Consider the following 19823-nt stretch of genomic DNA (forward strand, 5'->3'; position numbering starts at 1 on the left):
TACTTTGTACTCCCCCCGTTATTTTACGCTCTAATACTTTACGCAGTCCCTTAAAAAATAAACTAGCTGGTGTAATCTACGCTAAAATAACACACACAAAAAAACTATATGTTATTTAAAGTTGTACTAGCTGCAATAAGGAACTTTAAAAAAAATAGTTTTGTTAGATATGGGTAATTTGTCATATCATACATCATAAACAACATGAAATCACCGTTGAGTGTACATATTTGTGTAGCTTTATACCTGTATATGGTATAATGAAGGCAAGAGTCAAATTTATTTTTTGAGTCCGCACCCTAAAATCAGCACCCAATAAGCGATCATGATTATTCAATCCGTTACTGTACTACTTGTAGATAAAATCGACCTCTGATTAACATGTACACTGTCTAAACTTTGATATTTTGAGAAAATTTAGCTAATGTATCTTTAAGGATTCGTTAAAAGATCGCCATCGCCAAGAGAGCACTTCAAATTGTAGTCCAATATTACTAATTAGCCCCTGTCATCTACTTTGATGTGGATGAGTTACAAACTTGGTTTGAGTTAATGTAGACGAAACTCGGTTTCATTTGGTTTGTTAATGTGGAAGAAGCTAGATTCCATTGAACAGGTGTGGATGAGTTATAAACTTGGCTTGTTAATGTGGACGAAACTCAGATTCCATTGGAGTCGACGAGTTACAAACGTGACTAGTTAATGTGAACGAAACTAAATCAAAGTTACAAATTTGATTCATTGATATGGACAAAATTAAACTAGCTTCTCCATTGATATGAACGCGTTACGAACTTGACGAATTGTTTGCCTACGTCCGTCATAGTACATATAAACTTTTCGCACACGTGGATATAGATGTGACGGTATTACAGACTAAATATTCTGAATCATGTACGCAATATTATTTTTAAAAAGAATTAAACGTCATTTTAACCATATCATAAATTCTTTATCTAATCATGATTGGCAAATATTGAAAATCTTATAAGGCTTCTGTAAGTCAACCCTTGTGTTCATCAACGTAATCATGGTATAACATTATTTTCGAAAGTGGCTATGATGTCATACACACGTCATCGATCTAACTTCCGCCTACTGTGATGTAAAACTTGAAACCGCTGCCGTGACGCTTCAAATTACGATTTTACAGGTGTTGTTGTTGTTGTTGTTGTTGTTTGTTGTTGTTGTTGTTGTTGTTGTTGTTGTTGCTGCTGCTGTTGTTGCTGTTGTTGTTGTTGTTTGTTTGTTTGTTTGTTTGTTTTGGTGTGTTTTTTTGGGGGGGGAGGACTACATTATCCATAATTTTGCATCCTTATCTTTGTAGTCCCATTTGTTTCAAATTCTGAGCTAATTACGTTCTTGTATTTACGTTACTCAGGCTCTGGGAACGGGACTTAAAAAGTGTTCTCATCTTACTAAACAATGCCATAAACTAGACGGTCGACACCTCCCACGATAAGTTGTGTCATTCCGCCCTCATTGGCCTGATATATAAGGATAGGTTGATTGATGCTCGAGAGCGCCCTGACACACCATGGTGTATTTACAGATCTAGACTCTATACAAAAATATTCCGTTCCGGTTATGTCAGTTTCCGCATCAATTGTTTCTTGCAAGACTTCACAATTTTCACGATTTTATTGTTTTTTTCTCGAATACGTACAAAAAAAGTTTAGTGTCGACAGTGAAAAACTAGGTGGGGGTCGGGGAACCGGAACCAAACAATTTTTTTCTTTAGGCCTTACCCACCAATGGCAACCCAATGCGGCTAAAACAATTCCGAGGTCTTGCAATTACATGTGATCTGATCGGTGAAACAAAGCTGGTTGGCTGAATGATTTGACTGGTTCAAAATGCAGCTATTACTTTTATTGTGAAACACAGGGAAACGACGATTCATTCAAACGAGGCTAGTAGTACTATATCACTCATCTGGTCCAACAGTTACCTCCGAACAGCGTTCCTCGTGACCATTCTGTGTAATCTTTTGTCTTTCTAACAACTAGCCTGTGCGCGTCACGTATTACGGTTTTCTGTAGCGTCGCCTTGAGCCATGCATTTAGTTTCTATGGTGTAGGTTGTAGAATGCTGTTTTGTCTACGCTAAAATTAGTTAAACTTATTGAAATCTTGGCATGTTGCATTAGTTCGGATAATTCAAAAGCAGTTGAAACGATATCAACTATTTCCCATCTTTATTTTTGGACCAAGGACATTTTATCTTAACAAGTTTATAGTTGGTTGTTGGATTATTTGGAGTGGTTGCCTGTGATATATCATTACTTTTATATCAAAGGATAATATCAGGATATCACACCCACGTGTCCATGGCATGTGTAATTTATAGCATTACACGAGAAACTGCATGTCACAAAGTGGTGACATGTTTAACAAAAAGACGGTTTACTGGCCAGGGTCAGCGACATAAGGTTGACCGCTCGGTCAGAGTTGTTGGCAAGATATGCAAATCAAAAGTATGGTTGCTCGCATACCACATATCGTACCAGTTACTGTTTAGTAGTAAATTAGCATAATATGTTTCGACAGGTGGACGGAAAGGAGATAAACAATTTGATTGAATTTGCATACACTATGAAGGACATCTTGTGTCAATAATAATAAATGATCGTGTTGACACGAGTACAAACAATTTTTGCCAGTTCTGGGAGCTGCACGTCAGAATTTGATTTGTGACGACCTACAATGTTGCTGTAGTATATGCTGTTGGGATTCCTGTATGAGGATCGAGTTCTGAACTCTGTTATTGCTTGGAAACTCAACGTTTTGTAGGAACTGTGAATAATGCATGGTGTGGAACTGCACATTTCATCCGTGAATACCCGTCAACCACGTCGTTGTTGCCCAATTGCAAGTCTTCGCTTCGATACGTACGATACAAATGAGATTTTACATCTAACATTGTGAGTAGTTTTATTTGCCATAATCAGCTATCAGTAATTTGCAAGTGTACTATAGGTTTTTTATTTGTTGTAAAATGTTGTATTTTTTTATTTAGAGAGAACTTAGACCAGGCCAGGTCCAGTTAAACCTGTGACATCGATCGATCTGTGTGTGTTCTTTCTCCATACTAGTGAATGTGGCCCATCCTGTACTTTTTTAAAAAATCGGCTTTCATGGCACTGTAGAACTGTCGAAGGCGATTGCAACTTGAAATGTCTGTTATCTTGCTTAGGATAGGACCAGGGGTCTCGTAGGTGTATATGTTATCAACCGTTTCTAATGTAGTACCCAAAATACGCTCGAAATTATTAAAATCACTGTGCTATCCGTTATGGTGTTTATATATCAGTATTGTACTACCTTGGATCTCGGAAGGAATTCGAACAACGGAAGAATGATAATATAGCTAGGTCTATTGTTCAGCTCCCACATACAACTCCAGTTCCGATTACGAGTTGGTCAAGCCCTCGACAGTGCCTTCAGTACTATGCGACTCAAGGTAGCTTTTAGATTGAGCAGAATTGCGCGATGGTCTAGCAGCTAGACTATATATGTATGTTGTGTGTGTTTGTTTTTGAGTGTGTGTGATTACCATAAGCCAGTAGTCGATATTATCCATAAGCAGTACAAAAATTGGTTGAAATGATGTTTGCCGTTGAGGGCGCTGATTTGTCACGGTGGTTGCGGAACCAAATATCGATTTGATTTGTATTGATTTTTATCGTGTATAAGGTTACAAAAAATACGTTTATCCACAGGTAATGCAATTTTTTTCAGGGATACGATAGTATGAGTCAGTTATTGTACCTAACAAAGCATTTTTTTAAAAACGTCACAGCTGCACGTTTATCCTTTACCTGTTAAATTTTCAACCGGTTTGAATTTCTCAGAATATACGAAATCAATGCATTGTCACAATTGGTTAAGTATTTGGGAAGAGATTTTTTTTACATTTTACTCAGTTTTGCTCACAGTAATTACATTATGAATATCAAGAGAGAGGGTCTGGTGTGATGGATTTGGTCAAAGTCATGTTATTGGACCAGTCAAAAGCTGTATGGAAAAGTTAGTCATGAAATCATAGTGTCAGCGATGTATCATTTATATTTCGTGTTTATGTTCAAGTTCATGGTCCGGTTGACTTCCGGAAACAAATTATATTACAAAATGTTGATTTTTTTCACTATAGTTTCCTGTTTGAAAATTTCCCATCGCTGATATATTGGAACATCTTTCTGAATCTTCCATGTCCTAGAGCAACTGTATGTTCTGTTTGCAATCTTTGTGCCGCTGAGTCGAGGGCGTAACATCCCACGCCTTCAAGTTGAATGCAATTCGAATTTGAGTCTGTCTGTATGTCTCAGTCCCCCTCTCCCCTCCCCCTCTCTTTTACCCCCCCCTCCTCTCTAGCTCTCACTCTGTTTCTCCCCATCCTCTCCCATTCCTCTGTCTCTCTGTCTGTCTGTCTCTCTCCCTCCCCTTCTCGTTCTCACTCTGTCTCCTCCCTCCCCTCTCACTCTGCCTGTCTGTCAGTCTGTCTCTCTGTCTAGTCTGTCTGTCTGTCTGTCTGTCTGTCTGTCTCTCTTTTTCTGTCTGTCTGTCTGTCTGTCTGTCTGTCTGTATGCTTGCTCCTCTCTCTTTGTCTGTCTGTCACTGTCTGTCTGACTGTCTGTCTGTCTGTCTCTCGCTCTCTCTCTCTTTCTCTCTCTCTCTCGCTCGCTCTCTCTCTCTCTCTCTTCTCTCTCTCTCTCTCTCTCTCTCTCTCTCTCTCTCTCTCTCTCTCTCTCTCTCTCTCTCTCTCTCTCTCTCTCTCTCTCTCTCTCTCTCTCTCTCTCTCTCTCTCTCTCTCTCTCTGACCATCTCGACTGAGACGTTACAGCTCAGCTCTACAGAGTATGTAATATGACAAATACGTACACACACAATTAAGAGGAATACAAACACACGATAAGTATTTCTGATACAAGCTAGGTGGATTTATTTGGGTAATACCACTAAAAGGAAAATGTCACTGTGATCCAGTAACTACATTCAAATGGAAGTGTCTTAAATAGCATACACCTGACTAGAGAGAAAGTTGTGCCAATTGTTACAAAATTATCATATTCAAATATATTACACCAGGTATAACATACATATCTTCCTTTGCACTGGTTCATCAAAAAAATAATTAAGTTAACAATTTTCTTTTTAAGTAACACCGTAATGATTATTCAAGGGACATCTATCGCACGCAATTCACTATTTGCCGTATGAGGGCGCCATTTCGAAGCTTCTCCAGACGCAGACAACTCAAGTCTGGCTTATAATCGCTACTTGTCCACAGTTCTGTGAAGCTCTTTATCTCCCTCTCTTGTCATAATTTCTTATAACCCCAATCATTAATTTATATTTTTACGATATACCAAATTGATTGTACTTTATATAACAGGCATGCAGACAAATACTTTTTTTTTTGAAAGATTAAAGTGAGGGGTCAAAGGGCATATTGCAAACAGTGTTACATGACGAGCTGAATCTCCTTTCGTCGGATCAGAAAAATAGTTCAAAACAGTTGGTTTAATGAGAGTGTACTTTTGTGGTAGTCAGCTGAAAAGAGTGGAAGCCAAAAGTTACATGAGTTGAGAGGGGAGTGTTTGTTTCTCCCGTTTTGATATCTACAAGTGTCAGAGTCTACCAATGAAAAATTATAATACTTGTTGACACGACAGTGACATACACAACACACTCTCAGACTTGGCTATTGATATTGTTAATAGGTATTGAATTTGATTATATTTTTGCTCACATTTTTGTGTCATATACAATAATATTTATATTTGAGTTCAAGTTTAAGTTACAGAAACACACGAGACTTGAAATACAATTGATGCGTCACAGTTCAAAGTTGAAAGGCTACAAAGGTCATGTCAGTCGAAACAAAATGGCGGACGGGATTTCTGTCATTGAGCTCATACACAATTTAGCTACCACACTTTCCCTTGGCTCGTTCGAATTTCTGACTTACGAGTACTCGAAGATGTGGCATACATTACATATTTTACTGGCCTTGAAAACATAAATAAAGTCTTGGCTTATTTTCTTCTTACTTTTCAGTTTTCGAAAGAATGGGTCAAATGAGTCCATGTGCAGTAGTGTAGCCAATTGTTACTGCCTGCCACCAACGTTTCACTAAAACATCTCATTGAAGAAAAAGTATTAAAGCTTGGATCGAGTCACCTGGGTAAATAACGTTCGTCGTATTTCAAAAGATATTTACAATCATAGACTTTGTACAGGAGCTGGATGCAGCGGACCTCAAAGACACCCAGTCGGAAAAGGTAAGTCCTTCTTCATAATATTCACGCCCCAGAACAGTATTACAGACTAAAGTTTTCTTGTGCCACTGAAGAACAGCAAGATAAACTGATCAAAGCATTCTTCTTCTCCAGTGTACTTAAATAAGCATTTGCAGGTGACAATTTCGAGATTTTCATATATCAGGCAAGCTAACAATCAAATGCCACCCTGTTCATATTTGTGACAGTGCAACAACAGAAAACGAAATCAAATACATTCTTTCTGTGCAACTGTGCCATCGTATGATTACACAAGTAAAGACTTTTCGTCAAACGTTCGAAGTAAATTTTTAAAAAACCGACAAAATCATTGCTAGCATTGGGTCTGCAAAAGAAAAAAAAAGCATGCATTCGACTGACCATGTTATCAACTACAGTATTTTATGTATATAATTTTTGATAAATACGACCTTATAAACACAAAAATAAACTTGGGCTCTCAGCTTGTTCATAACAGCCCAAAAATTTATAAAATATCTCTCGATGTAGGTTTTTTTTTTTTTTTTTTTTTACATTTTCCGTAAATCATAAATGCTTTTGATAAAAAAAAAATGCAATGTGGCAAAGCAGCAACACAACGCACACAAGTGTCTCGTGACGATACTACCACGTGACGTACGTCTTCCGGATCCTTTCCAGCTACGTCTGTCATTTACCATTAAAAAAAAATTCCCAGTTATTCGGTTTATGTCGTCGAAATCATCTGGGATCCTTCCACATCATATACTTGAGCTTGAACTCTTCCCTGATCAGTAGTTTAAAATATAACTGTCGCTTTGGCTTATATAACTTGTGTTCAAGCAGAGCTCAGAGGAGTCAAAAGGACACTGCTGTACAGTCTGTCTGTCTGTCTGTCTGTCTGTCTGTCTGTCTGTCTGAGAACAACATAACGATATGAAGGGTGGAATGCAGGAATAGCCGAGACCTTCTGAAGTGTCTCTTTACTTTGTAACACTTCGTCTTAGCTTTTCATGTAAATTTGTTCCACGTTATGACTAGAAGTGTGTTAAAAGTGTCTGAAAATGTTAAATGTCACTATAGTCACATTAGATGTAACATAACCTAACAATTCTCCTTCGTTGTCACCCAAACACTTTGGTATGGAAGTGTCTCTGTTCCGTAGCTATCAACATAGATATCAAATTTATATGCCGTAGCTGGTGATAAACCCATCACCCTCTCCATCAAAACGTTCTTCCCTTCTCTTGTATTATAATGGCGACAGTACATTTTTTCTGTCTTTTTGCGCATGTCCGGTCCAAGACATGTATTCGGCCTCCTTGAGTGCCGCCTTTCACCGGATTCCTCCCTCATATAGAAGCAGTAATGTGATCTTTCCTTTGTCCCTAACCACGCCAACGTGACCGAATCACATCGACGTAACTTATCGTATTCTCTCACGATGGTATCCGAGGGCATTCGTGGGTAGGGGTATTTTGACGGCCTCGTAGTGACGGATACTTTCACGGACGCAGATCTCTGTCTGGAATTCGAGACTTTTAAATAGTAATCTCCCGGACTTATTTGATCAAGGGATAAGTTTTTCAAATCCGCTACCTCCATTCCGCGAATCATTTCGTTTTCTTTCCAAATTTCGGCATACACTTGGGTTGAGCAGGGGTGAATGGTAAAGAGCAGTTCGTCAGCTGATTCAAACACTCGAAAACGGAATGATTTGGGAGAATTTGACTTTCTTACCGAAGAACTCACTACCTTGCCATCTTTCATTTCAATTACCTTATGGTGATTACGTTTCCGTATCTTGAGCGTCGCCCCTTGGTACGCAGTGCTGAAGTTGTTAACAGTGTTGATGGCGAAAAGATCAAAATAATACTGTTTCCCAGGAAGCAAGTCGGTAAATGTGTGCTGCGTCTTGGTACCAACACACTCCATTCGAAAATCGTTATCTTTCAGTTCTCGCTGTCGTTGTTTGTATCTCCGTCGGCTCTCTCGATGACGCTCTTTAATTTCGTTCTCAAATTCAAAGCCGAAGCCGAAGTCCGGTGGAAGAGACGGCGGAGGTTCGATGCTATGATAACTTTGAAATCCACAGAAAGTCTCAAAGTTTTTGTCTGTGTTTGCAGTTACACAATACTTTAGAGGACTATTATATATACTTTCAGTCGGCGATGATTTCCAACCAAGTGTTAAAGTGTTCCTTTGAACAGATGTGATGTCAAGAATTGGGTCAGTCGGCAGGTGTGGGTACGGTTGATCAGAGTCCGGTGTCGTCGTGGCATAAAGATAGACAGTGCTATCTGCATCCCCTGACCGTATTTCCAGCATGAAGTCCCCAGCAGGCGAATCATGGGCGAGATAAGTACTCCTCGAATACCCAACATAGGTTTTTAAAAGTGTACTTGATTGGTCCGTTCGTAAACCTGCGCGTTGCTCCTCGAAATTTTTATCCAAATCATCACCTGTGTGTGAAATAAAAAAAGCTGTCAAATGTTTGTCACAGTAAACCAAATAGAGTTATTGTTGCCATGTGTATATGTTTGTTTATTTGTTTTGTTTGTTTGTTTGCTCGTTTGTTTGTTTGTTTGCTTAATCAGGGATAAACAGTTAAATGTGTAGAGAGATCAGGACAGTACCATGCCGGTTTGGCGCATGCCACATTAATTAGCGCCCTCATTCGTAATTCTTGTGGTTTCTGAATCTTTCGTTTTCTCATATACATCTCTATGTTCATGTTATTCAAGATTCGAACGAAAGTAAGCTGTGAAGAGAACGAGTAGAATGAACTATTCTAAACTACCATTATAGCTAGGTCTTCATTTGTTCACACAATATATTTTCTAATTATCTATTTTCACATATTTGTCGATATTTTGAAGTCCATGCACAAGCAATCGTTTAATTCACTCAGATAGTGTGGTGGTTTTTATCCAGGATTCACTCTAGCCTTGCTCTATAGGTAAGGACTTTCTTAACATAATGTTTTAGTATCAGACACCTGCATAGATTATAAGAAAGACCGGAGCCAGACTTGCCAAAATAGGTTCATAAATCAAACATATTTACGACGTGTCCTTGAACGTGTATAAACATGGAATAGGCTTAGTCACATATTAGCAGTTGGTTCGTATTAGTTGCATTTTCGATTTGCCGTTCTTCATACTTTTTTATTGACAAGATATTTTTTCTATGAGTCAGCGCGAGTTATAAATTACAACTTTTGATAACTTGGTTGCGGTGGGAATTGTTGACGTGGGTGTTGCAACACGAAAAGTGTAAAAATCATCATAAATGTTTAACGAGAGATTTGGCTGAAGTGCCCATTCCAATTAGAATCTTTCTGCAATCCAAACTGATTGTGACTCATCAAGCCAACTGTGACCATCGTAGTCATAAACAAGTGACGTTGCAGTTCGCCTACCTCCTGAGAAATGAGACTTTCAGGCCAATTTTTCAACGTCGTCTCGAAGGTCAACGTTCGTAGATGATAAGACGTTGTCCTTTACGACCCAAATCTAGGCGAACGCGGAAAGAATATTCGTATTACATTCTCAAAGTGCGTTGATAACTTGCCAGCTGCAGTCTTTAGGGTTTAACTTTATACTGGGATATGGTTTCTGCAGCACGTGTTTAGTAATTCACAATATAAAGACCCGGATCTATTGCTAGTGTTCCACATTTTCTGGTATTTCCTCTAGCCTAGCATTTTGTATGGAGTCGAAATTGTCATGGATTTCTAACACCCCGCTAAGCAGTGATTGTATCGAGACTTGGGAAAGTGTTTTTTACTTGCAATAATTGTACTCAGATCATGTTTTTTCATCAAAATAATTTTAAAATATGCAAATGTACCTTGCCGCTGTATCATCGATAAACCCTAGTTTCATACCTATCATGTACATTTTTTTCATCGACAAGTTGCACGCCTCAAATCAGAAGTAACACGTCAATAAATAATTAATTATGTCAAGAATCATAATATTTCTAAACGATGCATTCTGAAGATCCACATTTCTCTCACTTTGAGAGAGATACTCAATGCTACAGTAATACCGTCCTACGTGTTGAGTACCGTTAAAATAACTCTATAATGACATGCGAGAGAGAATCTTTATTATGTATAAAATCCTGCATATAGAATATTTGGCGTCAGAAAGCTTAGCACTTTAGCCAGTAATAATGTGATCACGACACATTCGTCCAAATTTAATTTCTATGCTAACACATATAGCGATGAAACCAGTGACGGCAATTATTATTTCATTGGTTCAATCGATTTATTGATAACAAGTCTTATTTCGCCGATTAATTGATAGCAAATCTCGTATCGCATCGTGTTCAATGACACTAGTGTTGAAATGAAATTGTCTGCTGTGGTAGTAGTAACATTAATTTGTATCACATCAGCGAATCTATACACCCTGGTAATATTTTGGCATGTTTTGATAAACATATACATCTACTACATAACGCGTAGGAGTTCTTGATCGAGGTGACACAAAGGTCGCAGATTCATTCTTCCATGCATGTATATTTCAGACAAAACCATCATCTAAATTTCTGCCTAGAAACAAGGGCTTATTTTGTGCGTCCCAAGTTACTATGTATCAGGGTTTTCGTAGCATGGGTCCCCGAAGCACAGGCGGGTTATAATCGGGCGACTGCTCCGATTCATCACATCAGGTTATCAAACGGAATACAACCCCACCGTACCCCAACCCCCTTTCCAATACGATGTAAAGGTGTACATGTGTAATCTTAAGTAGTACGTCGATAGGAAACTGTACTCCTTTCAGAAGCAATGACGGAGGAGATAGTTACGTTGCGCTACCATCTACACACCTTCCGTGAAGTATACACAGATTAAAAATTAGACTTTGATGGCGGCACCACTGAAGCATGTTTAACATACTTAGTAGGGACTTGTAGTTCGACACGTTAACCTTGGATATATCACAGGAGGTGCCGGTTGGAATTAGAATAACGGGGTTTAGGTCGACACAATTTACATCAACGACACAGATTACCGTTTTTATCAATCCAAGCGACGTCGGTATCGACTGAATATGAAAGCAATCTTAGCAGGCTGACGAGACTTCACGGTTTTAATTTCTCACTATGACGGGTTATCGAGATTTACTTAAGTCTTTTTTACATTAAGACAAACTCAATGCTATAATAGATCAAAGCTTCCGAACTCACGGATTGGACTCGATGCTTTGCTTCTTAAATGAGCTGTCAGAGACCGATTCCCGTTGTGTAAACTAGTATCTACGTTACTTCCCTAATTGCAACATGCGGTGTCCCCATACAAATGTATTAAGCTAATCAAATGCCGCGCTTGGCACGCTCATCGGGATTGGTTTCCCGGAGTGTCAATGATGTTGCCGCCACTTGTCAAACAAAGCAACGGAATTACTGTCTCCACCACTCCCCAACTGACGATCAGACGCTTCTTTAAGGCTACCTTAGACGCTATGTGAATACAAATTTTGGAACACCGTCAATTAAAACGAAGCTTGCAAAGCAACCCAATCAAAACCTTCAGTGTGTTACTTCCGTTTCCCTACATCAACTGACAACACTTGCCCTACTTTCAGATGTAAATGATACAACTTAGTGATTTGAAAATATGTCGATTGCTATTGGTCAATGATGTTGGTTGGTCTAATCACGCAAATTAATAATGATATATCACTACGCACCTATGATTTTTCTGTTGCAAATATAAAAATGATTGATTGTATGTGTGGATGGATGGATGGATTGATGAATGAATGAATGAATGAATGAATGAATGAATGAATGAATGAATGAATGAATGAATGAACCAAACAATAACGTGCTTCTACTATCATGCTTGATAACTCAAAATTAATGTTCAAACGACAGCCTTATCATTACAAACACAAAACACAATAATTTGAGATGACTAAACACAATTATATCCTAAGAAATATAGAAACTTTCAATGTCTGTGGATATATTACTTACAATATGTATACAGTAAGCTTATGTATGTATGTATGTATGTATGTATGTATGTATGTATGTATGTATGTATGTATGTATGTATGTGTGTGTGTGTGTGTGTGTGTGTATGTATGTATGTATGTATGTATGTATGTATGTATGTATGTATGTATGTATGATGTATGTATGTATGTATGTATATATGTAGGTATGTATGTAGGTAGGTATGTGTGTGTGCGTGTGTCTGTCTGTGTGTGTGTCTGTGTGTGCACACCTTTCATCTGTCATGTACCAAGTGTACTTTAGCTTCGACAATTTCTCTTTAATCTAGTCCTCGAGGCGTCATATGAAATTGAAGATACACAACTCATTTCCACGTTATTTTAACAGTTAACTACCCAATGGGGAAGTAAACGGTCGTTTGGCGGTGTCTAAAGAGAGATAGTATGGGTGTGGTAAGAAACTGGCAGTAAAAGTAATATATACTAATTGGGATACATCGTGATTCAACTGTGTGTATACTGCTGTACTTCATAACAATTATATTTGATGGAGTGTCTACCTAAATAACCGGGTCCTCAGAGTCACCATTTATTTCCGGCGCGGAAATATGTTATGTGTATTTACATCTCAATAATTACTGATATTTCACATTTCATTATATACACAAATAAAAAATGACAAATGTGCTGGCCCATGAGCTATTTTAAGAATAATGGATTGTTTGCGGGAACAGGAAGTGAAACTTTTAGGTAGTTAGGGAAATTTTTTTCGTGGGTCGTTTGGGAATATCTATTTCGCTGCAAGGTCGTATTCGATAGTCTGAATGAAAGATAGGCCTCACGGTATGGGAGACGCATGTACTCGAATAATGTTTTAGTTGCTTGGAGTAAAATAATTATACAATGGCTTGAATAACTGAACAATTTTACATCAGTTTATTTGATACAGTATTCAGAGCATTGTATTGACAGCATACATCGGTAGACGATCAAAAGATGATGAAAAACAAAATTCGTGGATTATACAAATTTTACAGTTAATGCATATAAATTGTCGAAGGTTGAAGATCTCCGCATCTATATCTTAAGTGTAAACAGTATTAACCATGCCTGCCCTACTTACATATTTGAAAATATAGAGAAAAGTGATAGACAATTCCTTGACAGACAGACAGACAGACAGACAGACATATACCTACCTACCTACTCACACACACACACACACACACATACACACATATGCAGAGATGCATACATACATACATACATACATACATACATACATACATACATACATACATACATACATACACACATACACACATACACACATACATACATACATACATACATGCATACATACATACATACATACATACATACATACATGCATGCATGCATGCATGCATACTTACATACACACACACACACACACACATACATACATACATACATACATACATACATACATACATACATACATACATACATACATACATACATACATACATACATACATACATACACACATACGTACATACATACATCATACATCCATACTCATTATGAGACTAAATAATTTCTGAAGACCAGTATTTTAAATTGTAACAGTTTCAGAACGTAGGGAATGATCACAACGCAATAATAAATGAAAATAACCATTAATTCCAGTAATTTAAGGACTTGTCTAACTGCTTTAAATTATCAATTTGAGACTAACGTTATCAGTACATTTTATTTCTATCGGAAGAGGGATTGTCGTGTCACCTGCAGCGTGAACGTCGTATGGTTAAAGAAGTGAAAGTAAAAGGTAGATTATCGAAACAGTAATCAAAACGACTAAATTAGCGTTTAAATCATTGCTTGCATCCAATTCCTATGCAACCGTGTAAGAGTGACATCACCGGTGTCCAGAGGCTTACTTAAAAAAAAAACGCTAGTTGTCATTGTGGGACCCATGTGATAGGCCAGGTAATCCAGCAATATCGTACACATTGATTTTTAGATAGAGGCTATTAGACACCGGAGGATGACTCATCGTTTGCGCAGCAAATAAACGATAAATAACATATACATTGCTAACATGTAAGCTTTCTTCCACGAAAAGTACGTTCAAATTATCGACTTGGGACTTTTGGCTTCTCGTTTTATCTGATTCATTCTGTTAGTTTTGCATAGTTTACAAGATGTATTTCACACTAAAGATTAACTGGAAAGCTCAGTGAACTGGGCATTTAACGTGGATCACGCTATACACATTTAGACTGTCAGATCACGAATGCATGAAGCTATTCATAGTAATAGCACCAAAGCTGAGAGGGGAAGGATACTTTGTGAATGCATTCACTACGTTTCATAAAACCTTTGGATATTAAACGGGATGAATAGTTTAGTTTCATCACTTTCACTTGAGTGAATGAGTTGGCATCTATCTGGACATAGGCGGAAGTGACGTACAGGCCTTGCTAGCGAACTTCCATTAAACATGTTGTCGACAACTTGTATTCAATAACAATAAAAAACAGTTGATAAGATGTTTAACGGAAGTTGCCTATAGGAAGGCCAGTACTTCACTTCCGCCTAAGTTCTGAGGGATGCCAGCTCCGTACTTTTGCTGAAGGTGAATGCTAACAGCGCAATTTATATCGTTTAATATCCAAGTTATTATAATACAAAGTGAATCTAGAAGGTATCCTATTCCTTTAAAAGTAAACTAAAAGAAAACTAAAAGAAACTGTGGTGCATATGCACATTAATCACATGTATAACTAAAGCAAATGGCACGACTTTATTCATAATTGCTTAAAAAGTGATATACATCACCTTCTACAAGTTAAATGTTATAATCCCAGGTCATTAACAAGTTTATTGCCGTATTATCTCACAGTCAAGGTGATGCCATTGTTATGAACCCTGACACATTGTAGAAGTTACTCAAAATGCTACTGTGCAATATATACAATATAACCAATTTTCATATTTTAATATGATACTCCATATGCCTTGTAAAATTAATATCGTTCCTATTGTAATCTGACCACTACAGAAAATAGATATAAAAATGAACAGTATAGTAAGTAATTTGTCAGCCGATCATATTGCATGGCAGGCATGTATTTCCCTTTATTATGTTTACTTTCGTAATTTAGAACGATTTGTCACTTGTGTGCAGTAAATTGAGAGCATGAAATGGGTGGTTAACAGTTCAAATTTATAGCATGGCCATACTAGCTAAGTAGGGATCTCCATGGTTACGATGAGTCATCGGACAGAATTGCGGTGGGAATGAGAAAATGTGTGAAATCTGCCGATGGTGAACATATCGCTAGTTACCAACTACAGTAATGACGAGATCCCTGGGAAAACCTTCAACATCGACGGTCCAACGGTGTGTTGATGATTATCGAAGATAAAGTTGTAGACGCATATAAAAAGACAATGCAAACGACGTATTACTCAATGTTGAAAAGAGTGAACTTTAGATGTGGGATCTTTTATTACACGTGTGTCAGTAAATAACTTATTTAGGCCGACTGCAGACTTGTGTGCATCAAACATCATATATTATACATTGTCTGTTGTTATTCAATATTGATCATTTGTGTTAAAGAGAGCGCGAAAAGTTGACTTCAAAATGTAATTGAAATAGTCTTGATTTCATTCCATTGAACCATTACATCTGTAGAAGTGAGAAACGACTATCTAGGAAATAGCAACCCTTTTATATACATTATAGTTTGGTTTGTGTTTTTTGTAATTGGGGATTAGGTGATTAGGATCGTTCCTTTGAATGTAGTTGACAAGAAGACCTTATACTATTAACTGAGATATAGATCTTTACACCAGTGCATTGTCCTTGAAGCTTGACTGTTAAATGCAAAGTCATTGTCATGACCATTAAAACTGCCCTGTAATGTATTCTTGTGTCCTGGTCTGCTTCTCAAACATATACATTGATTGCCAGCGTCTTTGAAGTTTGCAGGAAGAATTTGGTGTGATTTCGTCTATCAAATGCAAAACCAGAAGCGTACCAGCAATATTGATGGTTTCTAATTCTAAATTCCAAAGTGCTTGCTCCACGAACATTTTAGCTGCATGTACATCCCCAAAACGTTTTTTGGGGGTTATTTTGCCTTCTGTTTGTTTTTACGTATGTTTTGTTTGTTAGCTTTTGTGTCACTTTACAACTTAGTCCACAGCGTTGATTGCAAACACACATACTATGGTGTCAATATTGAACCTATACAGTAAATATTTGTAATGAAGAAATGTTGCAAGTTTCTCGAAGTCGATAAGGACCTAGAATGCTCGAGGTACACTGTATCCACGGTAACAACAATCCAGTATGACTCAGCGAGTAGCTTGAAGACAGAGCAATCGATCGATTGCGGTAGATATCCCTTTTCTTGGCTTCATTAAGGCCAACTTATCTCTTGATGTCCAGGGCCTACTATATGATACGGAAGCATAGACTAAACTGCTAATATATATATTGCAGTGTATGCGTTTGCATCAAGCGCCCGTACTGACGAAGTTGCAAGTTATATATGAGGCTAAGGTTTACAACTCATGCAGAAGCATTATGCTTGATGTTATGCATTGGCCCTAACTGCCATGAAATGACCCGTAAAGGCTGAATCTACTGTAGCTCTTGTCTCTATGGAAACATAATGTGCAATTCCAAATCAAATCAGCAATAAATCATACATGTATCATTTCTACACTTAAATTAAGCAATGACCCAGGGGGAAAACAACAACAGTGAAGGTTTAGAGTTGCCGTGCCGTGCATTCTCAGCAAGATCATGGTTCTCGGAGGATGATGTCTAAAGTGCTATGAACGACACGGTGTCCTATGAGTTGATGCTATCAGAGCAAAGTTTGAGATTTAGTATCAAATAGTTCACCTGACTTGCAATGGTTTGAACAAGGAAACGTGTCGCTGTCGTATACATTTTACAAATGGTGGCAACTTTGTGTGCGTCTGTATACATTATATTAACATCAGATAGACATTGTGGTTTTTCGGTTCCAAGGGCCAAATCAAAAGGTAGGATAGTGATACACCTGAAATTCTTTTTATGAGACCAAATGAATGGTTAGGCACAAAAAGGAAGTGACGTTCCCGGTTTTACCATACCCGCCATTAACCAAGTCAAAGGTCATTTAGACAGGAAATGCTATCGTCCACCCGTAACCGACTGTGCATGGCTTTTATGTTTTTCTCTCTCACAATACATTTCATTTCTACACTATGCTAAAGTGACCAAGTTACTGAATAGTGCAAATATCTTCGAAAGCTATTGTCAATTTTGTTCACAATCTTTGGTCAGGACTCTTATTGAAGTTATGGCAAAGGAAATTTCAAATTCAAATTTATCAAGTGTCACCGTAATCTATATATTCAGCGCGAATCGTCCTCTTACCTTCTTTACCTAAAGAAATGCTCATAACATTAATTTACTGTGATTAAAGAAGTGCACTCCTTTCCCAGGGATCCAGATTCTATATGATGAGTTGATACTCCCAATTCCTTTTTTGATGGTTTCAGGAGGAAACAACTCAGTCTCTTGTTCTGATTGTGTTGTATAGTTGGTATTAACGCGTGAAATACTTCATCAATTACTGATAATATCTATAGAGCATGTCGGTAGAATTGGAAGAATAAAAAAATGCCCTGGAGCACGGAAGTTGCAGCGAACTTTCGTTGCTTTGAATTGTAATAAACGTAGGCAGTCAAGGCACCAGGTGAGGCAAACCGTCACAAATCCCCACATGGGATTACAAAAGATACAAAAGTTCACTTAAAGGTCGAAGTGGCGCACGGCATCTAATATTCGGATAATTAAATTTGAATGAGCAATTATTTCGTTTCAGACCAGTAAATCAACAGAAGCGAAGTACAAATAAACAGGCCTGGCGAGGAGAATGATAATGATGACTACCATACTTCGTATGTAGCTTTTACGTTACATTTGACTGCATATCTAGGCTTCCTCACACGTGCTACCTGGATATGATGTTAGACGGCTGACTTCGGTCAATTCTGTCGTCTGAACACTTCATCATCTGTCCATGACATTAAAGTTGTGATGAGGTCTTTTGAGTTAACTCTAAGTTAAATAACTCTCAGTGTTACGAAAATGATGGAGAAGACATCTACTGTTTAACAAGATGACATTTACTTTGTTGGACAGCATGAATTACTTTGATCAATGGTGTAACTTAAATATCATGCGCGATAGGGAGTACTGTCTGGCGATAAACCCTTACACAAGCAAATATTCTGAAGTATAATAGGAAATTATATCATGAGAACATTAATTTTGTACTAGTAGAATGATATGGTCATATCTTTACAAAAAATGCTATATCACTATAAAACATGAATGCGCGGTGAATTTCCAAGAATTTCAAAGATGAAGTTATAAAACAAAGATTTGCCGCAATCATACTAGCATATGTATTGAAGCAAAAAGTTGTGGTAGCATCAAGTATCAACAAAGTTTAATTGATATCTGAAAAAGTCAATACTTTTGGGGGGAAATAACCGTCCATTAAGTATGGAAGATTTAGGCACGGAACACTATATACTTTTTTTATTTTGAGATATATTATTTAGTTCATTTACCTGATCCGTCTCCACTTCCTTCGTCTGGAAGCAAAGTTAACTGCCACTCAAGCAATGCTGCACATGGTGTTACTGTAATAGACACCGGTGTGTTATCCTCGTCAACCGAGAAAAAGAACCTGAAATTATACAAAATATAATAGTAAACCATAGGGCTGCTGGAATCGGTACAATTTTTATACGTCGCTATGTTCAATCTTCCATGTAAGCAACTGTTGGACATGATGGTAATAGTTAAAGGTAATGCCAATTTCGCCTGAAAACGTGGTTTTAGTTAAAGAATTTGCTCATTTACGTATGTAAACTGAACCATAGAAGAATTAATTCTTATAGTTGGATGTACTCGAGATTTTTTGCTTTCCCTGGGACTTTATCAGATCATTATTCTGCGGTCTCGACCACAAACGATCAGCTGTGTTGAAATTGCTACACGTGGCATTAGATAAGATCAATAAAGCCTCAGGGCAAAATCGAATAGAAACTTTAGTCTACCGTCTTGGGGTTTTCAATTTCTAGCTGACAGAACATATGTGCTGATTAAACTAACAGTATACTAACCTTTTTACGGAGTCCTTAAAAATGTACGCTCTGAACTCCGACCCGTCCAGTAAATACCCCGTATCATGAACAATACCTATAGGTGCCGACGGAAAGTCGTAATATTCTTCTTTCCTCCTCGGAAATTCTTGTGAAATAATCAGGGACGGCGTTAGGAGAATATAGAGCCACGTTGCTAAACATACTGTAAACGATGCCATCTTTGTGTGAAATCTATATTCGGGAACAAAAAAGGGAACAAGGAGAAACGTAAGTGGGATCCAGTTACAAAGCGCATGCTAAACCTCCTTACAGACAAAATAAGTACTTGGAGAATTGTAACTTCAGACCATAAAACATCTGTAGAATCCACTGGCACCAGAGACCCGTCCATCCTAAGTAAATGTAGTTGACACACTGTG

General features: G+C 37.7%; 1 protein-coding gene across 1 annotated transcript; it reads right to left on the reverse strand.

Annotated features, from left to right (window-relative positions):
• Window positions 1-4963: 4963 nt before the first annotated feature.
• Window positions 4964-19622, reverse strand: LOC144452178 (protein NDNF-like). Its single transcript, XM_078143219.1, has 3 exons — window positions 19423-19622; window positions 18865-18983; window positions 4964-8721 (listed from the first exon to the last, which is right to left on the reverse strand). The coding sequence occupies exons 1-3, from the start codon at window positions 19620-19622 to the stop codon at window positions 7364-7366; spliced, it is 1677 nt and encodes a 558-aa protein (XP_077999345.1). The 3' UTR covers window positions 4964-7363.
• Window positions 19623-19823: the final 201 nt, after the last annotated feature.

The sequence above is a fragment of the Glandiceps talaboti genome, chromosome 22 (assembly GCF_964340395.1).
Source record: "Glandiceps talaboti chromosome 22, keGlaTala1.1, whole genome shotgun sequence".
In the NCBI taxonomy this organism is placed as follows: Eukaryota; Metazoa; Hemichordata; class Enteropneusta; family Spengelidae; genus Glandiceps; species Glandiceps talaboti.

Excerpts from the sequence above, each read along its gene's own strand:
- LOC144452178 (XM_078143219.1), bottom strand. The coding sequence starts at position 19,622 with ATGGCATCGTTTACAGTATGTTTAGCAACGTGGCTCTATATTCTCCTA. Across the intron at positions 18,984-19,422 it reads TTTAAGGACTCCGTAAAAAG|GTTCTTTTTCTCGGTTGACG; the intron begins GTTAGTATACTG and ends GTATAATTTCAG. Across the intron at positions 8,722-18,864 it reads AGGAAGTGGAGACGGATCAG|GTGATGATTTGGATAAAAAT; the intron begins GTAAATGAACTA and ends TTTCACACACAG.